This window comes from Crinia signifera, chromosome 9, assembly GCF_055691185.1.
Source record: "Crinia signifera chromosome 9, ASM5569118v1, whole genome shotgun sequence".
Taxonomy (NCBI): domain Eukaryota; kingdom Metazoa; phylum Chordata; class Amphibia; order Anura; family Myobatrachidae; genus Crinia; species Crinia signifera.
Window position 1 is genome coordinate 32,352,329 of NC_139225.1, and position 15,185 is coordinate 32,367,513.

The 15,185-nt window shown below is 49.2% G+C and overlaps 2 protein-coding genes across 2 annotated transcripts in view; one reads left to right on the forward strand and one right to left on the reverse strand.

Moving 5' to 3' along the window:
- The window catches only part of ZER1 (zyg-11 related cell cycle regulator), a 62,303-nt gene that overhangs the window by 45,997 nt on the left and 1,121 nt on the right, over positions 1-15,185 (reverse strand). The window lies entirely within an intron of this gene.
- LOC146036831 (uncharacterized) lies at positions 1,136-8,656 on the forward strand. The gene is made up of 4 exons (XM_083160699.1): positions 1,136-1,800; positions 2,575-2,588; positions 7,618-8,021; positions 8,108-8,656. Exons 1-4 carry the CDS (start codon positions 1,136-1,138, stop codon positions 8,654-8,656), a joined length of 1,632 nt encoding a protein of 543 aa, XP_083016825.1.

The following is a 15,185-nucleotide window of genomic DNA, read 5'->3' on the forward strand; positions in this document are numbered from 1 at the left end:
TTTTTGTTTAAAGAAGATTTCTACTTGCAAAAACTTGGTACCGCCATGGGCACCAGGTTTGCCCCCAGCTATGCGAAAAAAACTACATAAAACCGACAGATTCGAGAACGTACATTGGTAAAGATAGCTGTCACCACCAAAGATGGTTGGATACCATACCAGCATCACAGTTCAAAAGACTGCGTAGGAACTGTATGGAAGTTACAACCTACAAAGATCAAGCAGGTGTAATGAAAAAGAGTTTCGTACAAAGTGGTTATGATAATGAATATTTAGAAGAAACTATGGTACTCTTTACCTAGAACGGCGCCCACGATGTTCATCGCGATTGTCGGGTGTAAAATTGCGCTCATCGCGGTGATTGAGGCATCGCGGGTACTATTTGCGGGCCAAGATCACCGCGATGACCGCGATGCCTCAACTTTCTAATCGGCAGCATGTAAAATCGCGGTGATTGAGGCATCGCGGGTGTTATTTTGGTGGACAAGATGCCCGCGATGCCCGCGATCACCGCGATGGCAGTGATTCCTCAACTTTTTCGTCGGCCCCATTGCAAAATCGCGGTGATTGAGGCATCGCGGGTGTTATTTTGTGCACAAGATGCCCGCGATGCCCGCGATTTCGCGATTTCCCGCCACACTCACATCTGTAATGGGTTCAAATGACCCTTTAATGACCCTAATTCTGCATGGTAACATCTGTAATAGGTGGAATGGCCCTTAGTCTGCCTAGCTACATCTGCCCTAGGTCCGTCTGCCTAGTTACTCATGTTGACACCATCCTCCTGTCTGAGGCCAACCCCCTGTGTCTGCATAGTGACAGATGTTTATAGGACAATAACAACAAAGGGTACATCCCACTGCCTCAGACGGGCCCCCTGTGACAGTTTAAAAGAGCTTGATTTTGTGGGGAATTTTGTTGGTTGAGAGGAGCTGTGGTTTGAGAGAGAGAGATTTGCGTTTTGATTGATTATTACTGATTCCTGAGAGCCTGCTGCTGATTCCAGTGTTGCTGCTGCTGTTCATTCTGCTGCTGAGTCACCGTGATTCCAGAGACTGTGCTGCTGTTTCTATTGGTGACTGAGGCCCTGCTGCTAATTCGGCCTTCTGCTGTTTCTGCTGTTCCTGTCATGGCCATGGCATCTGGATCTGGAGTGACCATGTACTCCCTGCCTCAGACGGAGGCTATCCGATTCCTCCAGGCGCATCACCTGTTGCCCAAGGAAGCTACCTGCGGCAATGGGCATGCCATGAAGCTCAGCGAGAAGGAGGTGATGTGGCGCTGCCACGTGAGAGCCTGCCGCCAGAAGATCAGTCTCCGCGCTGGCCTCTTCATTCCTAGGTGCCGGATGTCGTTTGTGAACATCATCAGGTTCATCTTCAACTGGTCCGAGGAGTTGACTTCTGGCGACTACTGTGAGCGGCACCTTGGCATCTCCCCCAAGACAACGGTACTGTACAATAAGTACATGAGGGAGGCGTGCCTCATGGACTTGATGGCTCAGCCCCAGCGCCGCATTGGAGGGCCCGACAAAATTGTCGAGGTCGACGAGACTCTGTTTGTCCGCCGCAAGTCCCATGTCGGCCGTGTGCTACCCCAACAGTGGGTGTTTGGGGGCATCTGCCGGGAAACTGGGCAGTGCTTTGCCATAAAAGTGGCCACCCGGGACGCCCCCACTTTATTGGCTGCCATTGTGGAGCATGTGGAGCCGGGCTCCACCATATACAGCGATTGCTGGAGGGCCTATAACACAGAACAGCTGGAGGCGGCAGGCTTCCAGCACGCTCAAGTTAATCATAGGTATAACTTTGTGGACCCCACAACAGGGGTGCACACCCAGAACATTGAGCGCATGTGGGGGGCGGCGAAATGGCGCAATAAACGCCACCGGGGTACTGCCAGACATTTGCTGGAAGGCTATCTACAAGAATTCATGTGGAGAAAGAGCATTGGTATGAACCAAACTTTTGAGCGTATTTTACACGCCTTAACATTGTTAGAGAAAGATGACTGAAAAACTATGGACTTTAAACTTGTAAAGCTGTTTTTTTATGCTACTGTTTGTTTGCATTTCAATGTTATCTATTTTTTATTCAAGTAAATTACTGCCTTTTATTCAAACTTGTCTTTACTGAGTCAGTTGAGTGATTTTGCATGTATGAGTGAATTTGCACACACACCTGAATTAGGCCCATTTCCTGCTCTCACCCCCAAAAAAGTAGTTAGATTCCCTGGTATCTTAAGCAGTGTTCACCCATAATGTTGCACCCCTTAGCCATATTTTGTCCCTGTAATTAATCATGTATCACCCCCTTAGCCGTATTGGGTCCCTGTAATAGTTCATGAATCACCCCTAGCTGTATTGGGGCCCTGTAATTTTTTGCTAACTGTACATTTGGCCCAAATCATTTGCTGACACCTCTCACACTGCTTATGTGTGACAGAGGATCACAGCAATCTCATTTTAGTATATCACCCCTTGCTTTATAGTGGCCCTGTAATTATTGTCCTGTAATTATTGCCCCCCTGGAAATTACGCCTGCTGTCACCTCTCACACTGTTTCTGTGTGACAGAGGTTCACAGCAATGTGATTCCATCATCATTTTAGGCCAGTTAACATTGAAATCGCGGTCATCGCGGGCATCTCGGGCATTGAGCTGTGTAATGTACACCACAATGCCCGGGATGCCCGCGATGACCGCGATTTCATGCACTTTTAGCACTAGTAAAGTAACATTGAAATCGCGGGCATCGCGGGCATCGCGGGTATTGAGCTGTGCATTGCACACCTCAATGCCCGCGATTCCCGCGATGCCCGCGATTTCATCCAGTAATGTCACTCAAACTGAAAAAATGCATGTAGGGAAGGCAGGAAGTGTCCCAGCATGCATTTCACTCACTACAGAGCGCGCAATCGCTTCCACACCCTGCCCCTGAGCACATGTAAGTGGCCTGTGGCGTTTTTGGATAAATTTTGGGGGGGGAGAGGGGGACAGGGGGGGAGAGGAGGGGGGGAGAGGGAGGGGGGGAGAGGGGGGGGGGAGGGGGGGAGAGGGGGGAGGGGGGGAGGGGGAGGGGGGGAGAGGGGGGAGAGGGGGGAGGGGGTGGGAGGGGGCAGATGGCTTGTGTGGAAGAAGGGTAGAAGGGGGTCCCAGTGGCAGTTGGAGGGGTGTGGATCATTGGAACTAATGTCATTTGGTCGACCCCAGTAGGTCGAATGTGTGAAAAGGTTGACATGGGTTTATGTCGACCTTCCGACTATGTCGACTGCCATTAGGTCGACTGGGGTTAGGTCGAATTGCTCTTTTTGGGGTTTTTTTGGCCGAAATGTCAACAGTGTTGACATGGACACTGTTGACATAGTGAATCGGACCCTCGCATCGCTCGCTTTGCTCGCCACATCTTTAATAACCTCCTCCACGCCATAGTGGATGGTAGGGCATGAACCACCGCCTGTCGGCACATGTCAGCACCAAAAAAAACCAAAAAGAGCAATTCCACCTAAGCCCAGTCGACCTAATGGCAGTCGACATAAACCCATGTCAACCTTTTCACACATTCGACCTAGTGGGGTCGACCAAATGACATTCGAACTAATGTCATTCGATAAAATGACCGCATCCCATATTATCAGTGAGTGACTTATGTTGCTATATGGTATTGCACATAGCAACCAATGTAAGTCTGTTAAAATTACAGTGGATAACACTGGTTGCTATGCGAAATAGCGCATAGCAACATACGTCACCTGCATATATTATGTTTGTGACAATTGTTGCTATGCACGCTTGCACATAGCAACCAGCATTTTACACTGTGATTTAACATTGAAACGGTGGTTGCTATGTGTAAAAAGCCATAGCAACATATGTCACCGACTGATAATCAGTGGGTGACATATGTTGCTATCGCTTTTTACACATAGCAACCACCGTTTTTAACAGCGCTTGCGATGTGCACTAGCACATGGCAATGTACGTCACCATATTATCAGTGAGTGACTTATGTTGCTATATGGTATTGCACATAGCAACCAATGTAAGTCTGTTAAAATTACAGTGGATAACACTGGTTGCTATGCGAAATAGCGCATAGCAACATACGTCACCTGCATATATTATGTTTGTGACAATTGTTGCTATGCACGCTTGCACATAGCAACCAGCATTTTACACTGTGATTTAACATTGAAACGGTGGTTGCTATGTGTAAAAAGCCATAGCAACATATGTCACCGACTGATAATCAGTGGATTTCTATGTCATTGGATTTTGATTAATGATTTTTTTTTTTTTTTTTGGGGAATTGAAGTTACTGTAATCGGTGGAATTCAAGGAAAAAAATTAAAAATTAAACGCCGTTATCTCCCGAATAAGGTAAGTCGTGCTTAAATTGTTCTTCTAATTAATTTGTAAATGTAACCCAAATGCCTTTTTTTTCCCAGGGTACCACCCCCACTATCCACGCGCACCCGAAGCGTGGCGAGCGCAGCGGTACGCGTCCTCCGACCTTTTCATGCCGTACTATCCACGTCGGCGTGGAGTTGAGAATATAATAGTGTGGCGAGCGCAGCGAGCCACCGAGCCCGAAGCGTGGCGAGCGCAGCGAGCCCCGCGAGGGGATGCGGATACCTTCACAGGTAAACGCGTCCCCTCGCGGGCTTCACAGGTGTCCGCTTTTTGCCACCTACACCTGTGAAGCCCGCGAGGGGACGCGTATAACTGTGAAGGTATCCGCGTCCCCTCGCGGGGCTCGCTGCGCTCGCCACGCTTCGGGCTCGGTGGCTCGCTGCGCTCGCCACACTATTATATTCTCAACTCCACGCCGACGTGGATAGTAGGGCATGAAAAGGTCGGAGGACGCGTACCGCCGCCCCTCGCGGGGCTCGCTGCGCTCGCCACGCTTCGGGTGCGCGTGGATAGTGGGGGGGGATTTCTATGTCATTGAATTTTAATTAATGATGTTTTTTTTATTTTTTTGGGGAATTGAAGTTGCTGTAATCGGTGGAATTGAAAAACCAAAAATCATAAATAAACGCCGTTATCTCCTGAATAAGGTAAGTCGTGCTTAAATTGTTCTTTTAATTAATTTGTAAATGTAACCCAAATGCCTTTTTTTTCCCAGGGTACCACCCCCACTATCCACGCGCACCCGAAGCGTGGCGAGCGCAGCGAGCCCCGCGAGGGGCGGCGGTACGCGTCCTCCGACCTTTTCATGCCCTACTATCCACGTCGGCGTGGAGTTGAGAATATAATAGTGTGGCGAGCGCAGCGAGCCACCGAGCCCGAAGCGTGGCGAGCGCAGCGAGCCCCGCGAGGGGACGCGGATACCTTCACAGGTAAACGCGTCCCCTCGCGGGCTTCACAGGTGTCCGCTTTTTGCCACCTACACCTGTGAAGCCCGCGAGGGGACGCGCTTACCTGTGAAGGTATCCGCGTCCCCTCGCGGGGCTCGCTGCGCTCGCCACGCTTCGGGCTCGGTGGCTCGCTGCGCTCGCCACACTATTATATTCTCAACTCCACGCCGACGTGGATAGTAGGGCATGAAAAGGTCGGAGGACGCGTACCGCCGCCCCTCGCGGGGCTCGCCACGCTTCGGGTGCGCGTGGATAGTGGGGGGGGATTTCTATGTCATTGAATTTTAATTAATGATGTTTTTTTTATTTTTTTGGGGAATTGAAGTTGCTGTAATCGGTGGAATTGAAAAACCAAAAATCATAAATAAACGCCGTTATCTCCTGAATAAGGTAAGTCGTGCTTAAATTGTTCTTTTAATTAATTTGTAAATGTAACCCAAATGCCTTTTTTTTCCCAGGGTACCACCCCCACTATCCACGCGCACCCGAAGCGTGGCGAGCGCAGCGAGCCCCGCGAGGGGCGGCGGTACGCGTCCTCCGACCTTTTCATGCCCTACTATCCACGTCGGCGTGGAGTTGAGAATATAATAGAAACGCGTCCCCTCGCGGGCTTCACAGGTGTCCGCTTTTTGCCACCTACACCTGTGAAGCCCGCGAGGGGACGCGCTTACCTGTGAAGGTATCCGCGTGCGCTCGCCACGCTTCGGGCTCGGTGGCTCGCTGCGCTCGCCACACTATTCTATTCTCAACTCCACGCCAACGTGGATAGTAGGGCATGAAAAGGTCGGAGGACGCGTACCGCCGCCGCTCGCCACGCTTCGGGTCCGCGTGGATAGTGGGGGGGGATTTCTATGTCATTGAATTTTAATTAATGATGTTTTTTTTATTTTTTTGGGGAATTGAAGTTGCTGTAATCGGTGGAATTGAAAAACCAAAAATCATAAATAAACGCCGTTATCTCCTGAATAAGGTAAGTCGTGCTTAAATTGTTCTTTTAATTAATTTGTAAATGTAACCCAAATGCCTTTTTTTCCCAGGGTACCACCCCCACTATCCACGCGCACCCGAAGCGTGGCGAGCGCAGCGAGCCCCGCGAGAGGCGGCGGTACGCGTCCTCCGACCTTTTCATGCCCTACTATCCACGTCGGCGTGGAGTTGAGAATATAATAGTGTGGCGAGCGCAGCGAGCCACCGAGCCCGAAGCGTAGCGAGCGCAGCGAGCCCCGCGAGGGGACGCGGATACCTTCACAGGTAAACGCGTCCCCTCGCGGGCTTCACAGGTGTCCGCTTTTTGCCACCTACACCTGTGAAGCCCGCGAGGGGACGCGCTTACCTGTGAAGGTATCCGCGTCCCCTCGCGGGGCTCACTGCGCTCGCCACGCTTCGGGCTCGGTGGCTCGCTGCGCTCGCCACACTATTCTATTCTCAACTCCACGCCGACGTGGATAGTAGGGCATGAAAAGGTCGGAGGACGCGTACCGCCGCCCCTCGCGGGGCTCGCTGCGCTCGCCACGCTTCGGGTCCGCGTGGATAGTGTGGGGGGATTTCTATGTCATTGAATTTTAATTAATGATGTTTTTTTTATTTTTTTGGGGAATAGAAGTTGCTGTAATCGGTGGAATTGAAAAACCAAATATCATAAATAAACGCAGTTATCTCCTGAATAAGGTAAGTCGTGCTTAAATTGTTCTTCTAATTAATTTGTAAATGTAACCCAAATGCCTTTTTTTCCCAGGGTACCACCCCCACTATCCACGCGCACCCGAAGCGTGGCGAGCGCAGCGAGCCCCGCGAGGGGCGGCGGTACGCGTCCTCCGACCTTTTCATGCCCTACTATCCACGTCGGCGTGGAGTTGAGAATAGAATAGTGTGGCGAGCGCAGCGAGCCACCGAGGCCCGAAGCGTGGCGAGCGCAGCGAGCCCCGCGAGGGGACGCGGATACCTTCACAGGTAAGCGCGTCCCTTCGCGGGCTTCACTGCAATACGAGCACAGTTACCAGTGAAGCCCGCGAAGGGACGCGCTTACCTGTGAAGGTATCCGCGTCCCCTCGCGGGGCTCGCTGCGCTCGCCACGCTTCGGGTGCGCGTGGATAGTGGGGGTGGTATACTAGCAAATGTGAATGATTTTTGGTGAAAATGGTATCGCCTCACATCAGATGCCATGGGAGTTGTGCCATTTGATGTGATGCGATACCATTTTGACATACCGTATAGACATCAATTACTTATAGATGGTTTTGTTTGTGTTTTTGTTGTACAGCAATGTCTCAGCGAGAATTAACCAATGGTTTCATGGCGAAGGTCATTGATTTGTATAAGGAGAATAGGTGCCTCTGGGAGATGAAACATCCGGATTACTACAACAAGGCGAAGAGGAATGAGGCGTATAAGAAAATGGTGGCTCTTCTACGCAAACGGGTACCTAATGCAGACGTCGCCTGGGTACAGAAGAGGATGACGAATATGCGGACAGTTATGGTGAAGGAGTTGAATCGAGTACGGCAGTCTCAGAGTTCCGGAGCCGATGCTGATGACGTCTACGTGCCGAAATTATGGTACTACGAGCGGATGAAGTTCATCTTGGAGCAGAGAGAACAGAGTGGAACAGGGGGAACGGATACGGAGGACACCTCTTCGTCCGGTGCAGCGGAGAGTGTGGACGTTGTAAGTATTTCCTGAAAAATGTCTTGCATGTAAGTGACTGTGAAATGTCATGTTATAACCATTTTCCCTTTTTTTCCCCTTTCTAGGAAGTTCCCCCTGAGACAGAGCAGGAGTCTGCGGCAGTTGCAGAGGGGGACAGTACTCCAATGACGGAGAGCACTGCACCTGCTATCCCGAGGAGGCGTCCCAGAAGACAGCTGTCCAGGACTGCTCGTAATGTCCAAGGGCATTCTAGCACGTCGGCACCGGAGGCACCTCAAATTCCCCTTGACGATTTCCAAATTTTTAGTAATAACCTTGCCGTGGAAATGCGGGGCATGGCGCCAGACCAGCTCCATGAGTGTAAGAGGTTGGTATATGGCGTTATAATGCGTGCATCAGAGAGAAGTCTCTCTAGTGCATGCAATATAGAGCCATCTGCCAACGTCGTATGGCAAGCAGCCCAAATGCCCAATTACCCCTATCACTACCCTTCGTACAGTGCGTCGGGTTATGCTCCGCCTCCTCCTGCCCCTTTTATGTACGCGCCGAGGCCCCCTTTGCCACCAGTCACAGACCCTTCGTCTTTGCCTGGGACTATTTCAAGTGCTCTGTTGAGCACACAAAGTCCCCTCCCAGGTGAAGAGCGCCATTAATTAGTGATTTGGTTTTAATTAGTTTAAAATTATTGTGCCTTGCAGCAATGCCCTTGTTCCACTCTGTTTGTTATTTGCTCCATGATGAACTTTGTTGCTCGTAGGCCATAATTTCGGTTACTGATGGTCGCAGTATCGGAATCCTGGACTTTGAGCTGTCCGTACTTGTTTTGCACCTTCACCATGGACTGTTCCGCATATTTGCATTTTCTTCTGTACCCAGTGCATGTTTGCATTAGGGTGCCTTTTTGCGTATTGAGCCCCATTTTTTGTATGCCTCATTCCGATTTGCCTTGTTGTAATCCAGTTCCTCCCAAGAGGCATCTATTCTCCTATACTTTCAATGACCTTCGCCCAGACCTTCCCCCCCCCCCCCCCCCATTCTTAAAAAAAAAAAAAAAAATATTTTATACTAAATTACAAAAATAATATATTTTATTAAAAAATAAAAAAATAAGTCATAATTTGAAATTCTTAACCTGTGTCGTGTCTTATTTCATTGTCTTATAATTAAGGAATGCCAATTAATTTGATGTGTTTTTTTATTGTATTTTGTTGATTTTTTGCGCACCCATCGCGGTGATTGCAGGCACATGACGGCCGTGGTCACCCGTGATGCAACCGGACGCCATGTCCCCGCAATCACGGTGATATGTGCGCGGTTTGCCAATTAATTTGATGTGTTTTTTTATTGTATTTTGGTGCTTTTTTGCACACCCATTGCGGTGATTGCAGGCACATGACGGCCGTGGTCACCCGTGATGCAACCGGACGCCATGTGCCCGCAATCACGGCAATATGTGCGCGGTTTGCCATGTAATTTGATGTGTTTTTTTATTGAATTTTGTTGCTTTTTGCGCAACTATCGCGGTGATTGCAGGCACATGACGGCCATGGTCACCCATGATGCAACCAGCCGCCATGTGCCCGCAATCACCGCGATATCTGCGCAGTTTTAATGTTAAATCACCGCGATATGTGCGCGTTTTTACTGTAAAATCACCGCAACAGGTGTGCGGTTTGATTGTTATCTATGACATTTAAGTGTTAGGTGGAATTTTCATGTATTTTTGTATTTTTCACACTTTTTCAATTGAGGGATGCCATGCCATTTGCTGTGTTTTTCATTTTTTTCACTTGTCTTTTTCCACAGCCAGAAATCGCGGTCATCGCGGGTACATTATTGTGCGCCCGCGATGCGAACGACATCGCGATGACCGCGATGATTGATCAATCGCGGTCGTCGCGGGTACATTGTTGTCCACTCGCGATGCTAGCGACATCGCGACCGACGCGATGATTGATCGCGTCGTTAGCATCGCGGGTGGCCAATAATGTACCCGCGATGTACCCGCGACGACCGCGATGGGCGCCGTTCTAGGTAAAGAGTACCGAAACTATGACTAAAATAGAAAACTGTAATAGGAAAGATCTTCTGGTAGTGAAGGAAAAAAATGGAAGGAAGAAACGGACCAATTCAAGTGGTCATTTACGACCAACTACACAGCTCAACACCTAGAGGTCAAAACAATTATCAAAAACATTGGGGACTCCTTAGCAAGGATCCAATAATAGGAAAGGAAATTCCAACAAATCCTAATGTGATTTTTAGACGTGCTCCTAATTTAAAAAATAAATTGGTGCAAAGCCTTTGTCCTATCTCTCTCAAAAAGTCCACTATCACCTCAAAAGGTTTTTATCGCTGTGGAAGTTGTGTGGGCTGCAAAAATTTTACAAATAATTTTGGGATGAAGATAGAGACAATTTTTTAGAAGATTTTTTAACTTGTAATTCTTCTAATGTTATATACGCTGTTCAATGTAAATACGATAAATTGTATATTGGTAGAACAGTAGGGTTTTTGAAGTAAGATTAGGTGAACATTTTAGAAATATCAAGAAAGGGCTTGAGGTACATGCACTATCAGAGCACTTTAATTGACACCATGAATGTAACATATTGGATATTAAAAAAATGTATGTTCTGCAAAAGGTGACTCCTGATGTAAGAGGTGGTGACTTGCCAAAAAAAAAAAAACTAGCAAAAAAAGAAATGAAAACAATCTTTAATTTGAATACCTAGTCCCAAATGGTCTTAACAAAGATTTCGAGACAAAGTGATTTTTATGATTTTTTTATAAGTTGATATTTATCTGAATTTGCACTGATTATTCCTTTTTTATTATTTCTGAGGTAAAACCGTAAATAAAGGCACTTTTGCACTTTATGGACATTCCGACATGGTATATATTGAAAGAGGGACTAATTGTGGAGAAGCAGTGTCCTACACGGAACCAACATAACGTCCGGACCAAATACCGGAAGTTCCGGGAGTTGACACGCAAACCGGAAGTTAGCAGGGACACGCAAACGTCACTTCCGCCCTCAGCCGCGACCAGAAGTCGTGGCAAAAAACAGCGCATTTTCACCGCTAATTATATGAGAAGCATAAGCACCTGTGAGAACAGGAGAGAAGGGAAACGTGCCATGGATTGGAGCTGCTATTAGTTTATGTGTGTTAGGATTTTAGCTGATAGTTGATCTGTGTCTGGAATTAGGTTTTACTTGATTGTAACATGTGGGAGGTATAAATACCCTGTCCCAAACAGCCAGAACCTTATGCCTTGAGAAAGAGACTCCAAGGTGTTATAACTGGTCGGCTGCTGGCAATTTCTGGAAATAGGGAGAAGGACTCTTGGACACTCTTATCCACTTCAGCATCCAGGGACGCATGAGAGCTCATTACAACACATGCTTATTTTGTCCACAATTTTCTGTGGACAAAACTGAATGGTGAGAGTCCCTTGATTCATATCCCAGTACTTTGTGTTTTTAACATTAAATTTTATATACTGCACCATCAGAGGCGGGCTGGGGGGCAGGGTGCCATATGCCCCCCGGGCCGCTCTATTGATTAGTGCTGCGGGCCGCCCAGTGATGCCAGTTAGGGCATCCGACATCCCGTCATATTCTTTACCCGCACCACCTACTCACTGAGTGGCGAGTAGGACAGAGGAGCACAGCACCGCAGACTTCCCTCCCCCTCCGGCGGCTCTGGACCAGTTGCTGCGCGGCTCCTGACTTGAACCAATCAGAGCTTGTGTACTAGAAGCTGGGCCGTGAGCTCTGATTGGGTCGCTAGTCTGCGCCATTTGAAATGGCCGAGATGCTGCCGCTGTATGGTGCCGTGCTCTACCTCCTGCTCCTCTGTGATACAGAGCAGCTGCTGCTCCAACTAGCGACCAGATTCCCCAGTGCTGTGCAGGCGCCACGTAACTGATTGCAGGAAGCTTCAGGTGGATAGGGGTGGAATTGTGATGGCACTCTGCCTGTCCCACCCATTATTCCACCCACCCCCTGACCATACCCAGCATCTCATCTCCTGCTCATACCAGGTTGTGGCTGCCCATCTCCTCCTGCTTATACCCAACATCCTTTATCATCCTGCTTATACCCAGCTGCCCACCTCTTCCTACCCTGCCACTTCCCAACTCCCCTACCCATCTCCTCCTGCCCATACCCAGCCTCCCATCTCCTCCTGCTCATACCCAGCTGTCCATCTCCTCCTACCCTACCCAACCCCCTTCCCATCTCCTTCTGCCCATTCCCAGATGGGAATCTCCTGCCCATTCCCAGCCTCCTATCTCCTGCCCATACCCAGCCTCCTATCTCCTGCCCATTCTTTTGCCCTGTCACCTCCTCTCCTTCACCGTCACCTTTCGGTCTCAGTCCCCTTTTCTCTCTCCTCTCTCTATCACCCTCTCTCCCCTGCTGTTTCTCCACTTTTTCTTTCCCTTTGCCCCCTCCTATCTTTCTTCCCTCCTCTCTTCCTTCCGCCCCCTCTCTTAACCTCTCTCTGCCCCTAGTCTCTCTATCTCCTCTGTCTCTCTTCCCCTAGTCTCTCTAGCTCCTCTCCTTTCTCCATGCTTCCTCTTTCTCTCTCTTTCCTCCTCTCTGACAGTCTCTCTCACCACCCCCTCTCTTTCTCTACCTGGCGCTGTCTCTCACTCTCTCCGACACCCTCTCTCACTCCATCTCCAACCCCCTTTCTTTCCCTGACACACTCTCTATTTTTTCTCTTTGAAACTCACTCTTGCTCCTGTCTCTCTCTCTCTCTCCCCCTGACATTCTCTTACTTCTACTCCACACTCCTCCTTTCTCTCTGATACCATCTCTCTTTTCTCACACCTCTTTCTTTTGAGGAGTGAGAAAGAGAGTGCTTCATGGGAAAAAGAGGGAATCTCTTTTTCCATGGCGCCCTTGCTGTCTCACTTAAGTTACCCCTATAAGAGAGTAATTAGAAGCCTTACTGTGAGGCCTAATATTTAATGGGAATTGGGGTATGTGTCATAATGAGTAATGGGGATTGGGGTGTTTGGCATAATGTGTAATGGATATTCTGATGTGTGGCATAATGTGTATTGGGCATTACAGTGTGTGGCATGTGTAATGTGCATTACGATGTGTGGCATAATGTGTAAGGGGCATTATGGAGTGTGGCATAATGTGGCTACCCCCATATTCCCATGTAACCCCTCCCTAGTTTAATGTGGCCATACCCCCTCTTGACACATGGCCACGCCTATTTTTTAGCTATCAGTACCAATAATAAAATTTCTTTACTTGCACAACTGGGGCCGCCTTAAAAACTAAAAAGGGCCCTGTTGGTCCAATGTATTGTCCTGATCAACCTCCCTCTGTGTCCTGCAGGGTTACGGAAGCTCTGCAGGTCCAAAATTAGCTACAAAGCAAACTGATACTGCCGTTCATAGTCATCCGTATTATAGTCAGTGAGTCATTTGTGTGCGCCTCTTGTGCTCGGGTGTGGTACAGGGGTCCGACAGTCGGGATCCCGACAGTCATTAGCCCAATGTCGGGATCCCGACTGGCCAGACACAGACAGCATGGTGAGCGCAACTAAGCCCCTTGCGGGCTCGCTGCGTTCGCCACGCTGCGGGCACGGTTGCTCACTACCCGAGCCACCTATTCTATCCACGAGGGAAAATAGTAGGTGGCCGTCAGGAACCCAGCTGTCTGTGTTTTGACAGTCAGGATCCCGACGTCGGGTAAATGCCTGTCGGGACCCCGTCCGGCACCCCTTGTGCTCCACTTAGGGAGTGACAGCTGAGCACACACAGCATGCGCAACAAGCGTCACACAGGGGAGCGTAACTTATTAATGACACACCTGCCCTGCTGCTAGGGGCATTGACATTCAGAACCACCCCCTTTTTAATACCTACAGGCTACATTAACGATTAATAAACACTCCCCCCCCCCCTCCAAGATTTTTATTAATACATTTTTTTTTCAATTAAAAAAAACACCATTTAACAATGCGCTGTTACTTATGGGCCAGTGTCCTGGACTTGCCCCCCAGACTAAAAGTTGCCAGCCAGCCCCTGTGCACCATGATGTCCTTTCTCTATCCTTTTTGAGTGGATATTCTTATAAGGAGAAGAAGGAGGAGTTTTGACCTTTGGTGACGTCATTTGTCCCTCAATCAAACGCTATTGTCTACTTAAAGGTGTAGACATAGCCATCTGGTACGAGCTCACACTGTTATGGTTTAAGTTGATTCTACCATTTAATCTATCAGTATTACACCATAGTTGCCGACTTTTTGGCTGCCCTCTCCGGGAGAGGGCAGCCAGCTCAGCAAAGCAGAGGGCGGGGCCATCTCTGGGAGGGGAAAGGGGGTGGTTCAGGGGCGGGGCCACATGGCTGGCTGTCCTATTAGAGGCGTGTCCATAGTGATATCGTCATTTTAGCCCCGCCCCCCGCCGTGCTAAGCTTGTATTTTCAGGCATTGCACGACAGGGGGCGGGGCTAAAAAGCCGCGATCGCGTCATTTAACCCGGGGACCCCCCGCCGGGTGGGGGTGTCCGCCGGGGATGAAGGGCAATGCGGGAGGGTTGCCCCCCTTTCCGGGGTGCCGGGAGGGGGACCCGATTTCGGGGACCCTCCCGGCCATTCCGGGAGGGTAGGCAACCCTGTATTACACTATTGCAAAATTTTCTTTATTTTTGGGTACATTATTCTGGAGAATTCCAGTCATCTGATTAATAGCGCCATGGAGACCTGCCAAAGCCCTGTTTGGTATTGTATGTCTGTCTTTTGAAGTGGTGATTCAATTATGTGGAGGTGGTCACCAGGGCTGCTAATTAGCACATGATATAATAGATTGAATCTTTCTCTGTTCTATATTCCCTCCCTGAAAATGCCTGGGCACACCTGCATTTTCCCTGACACTCACAGAACATGGCCGATAACAACCACAAACGATGACTTCCTATTAAACTAAACCTGGCATTTGATAAAAATAATGTCCTCAATTTTGGCGCTGACTGGACTCGCGCATGTGCATTGGTTGCTAAGCACTTAAGCTGTGTACACACGGGGGCGATAGGGGCTGAAATCGCTGGGAATATGGTCGCTGGCGACCATATTTGCCAGTGATCGGAGTGTGCCCCGGCGATAAATCGCCGGATGTGCGCTCCCATTTTCAGCCCCATTCTAATCGCTGGTCGC

What these genes read in the sequence shown, in the direction of transcription:
- LOC146036831 (XM_083160699.1), top strand. Translation starts at nt 1,136, where the DNA reads ATGGCATCTGGATCTGGAGTGACCATGTACTCCCTGCCTCAGACGGAG. An exon ending in CAGCGGAGAGTGTGGACGTT is followed by an intron (nt 8,022 to 8,107) that starts GTAAGTATTTCC and finishes TCCCCTTTCTAG; the next exon opens with GAAGTTCCCCCTGAGACAGA.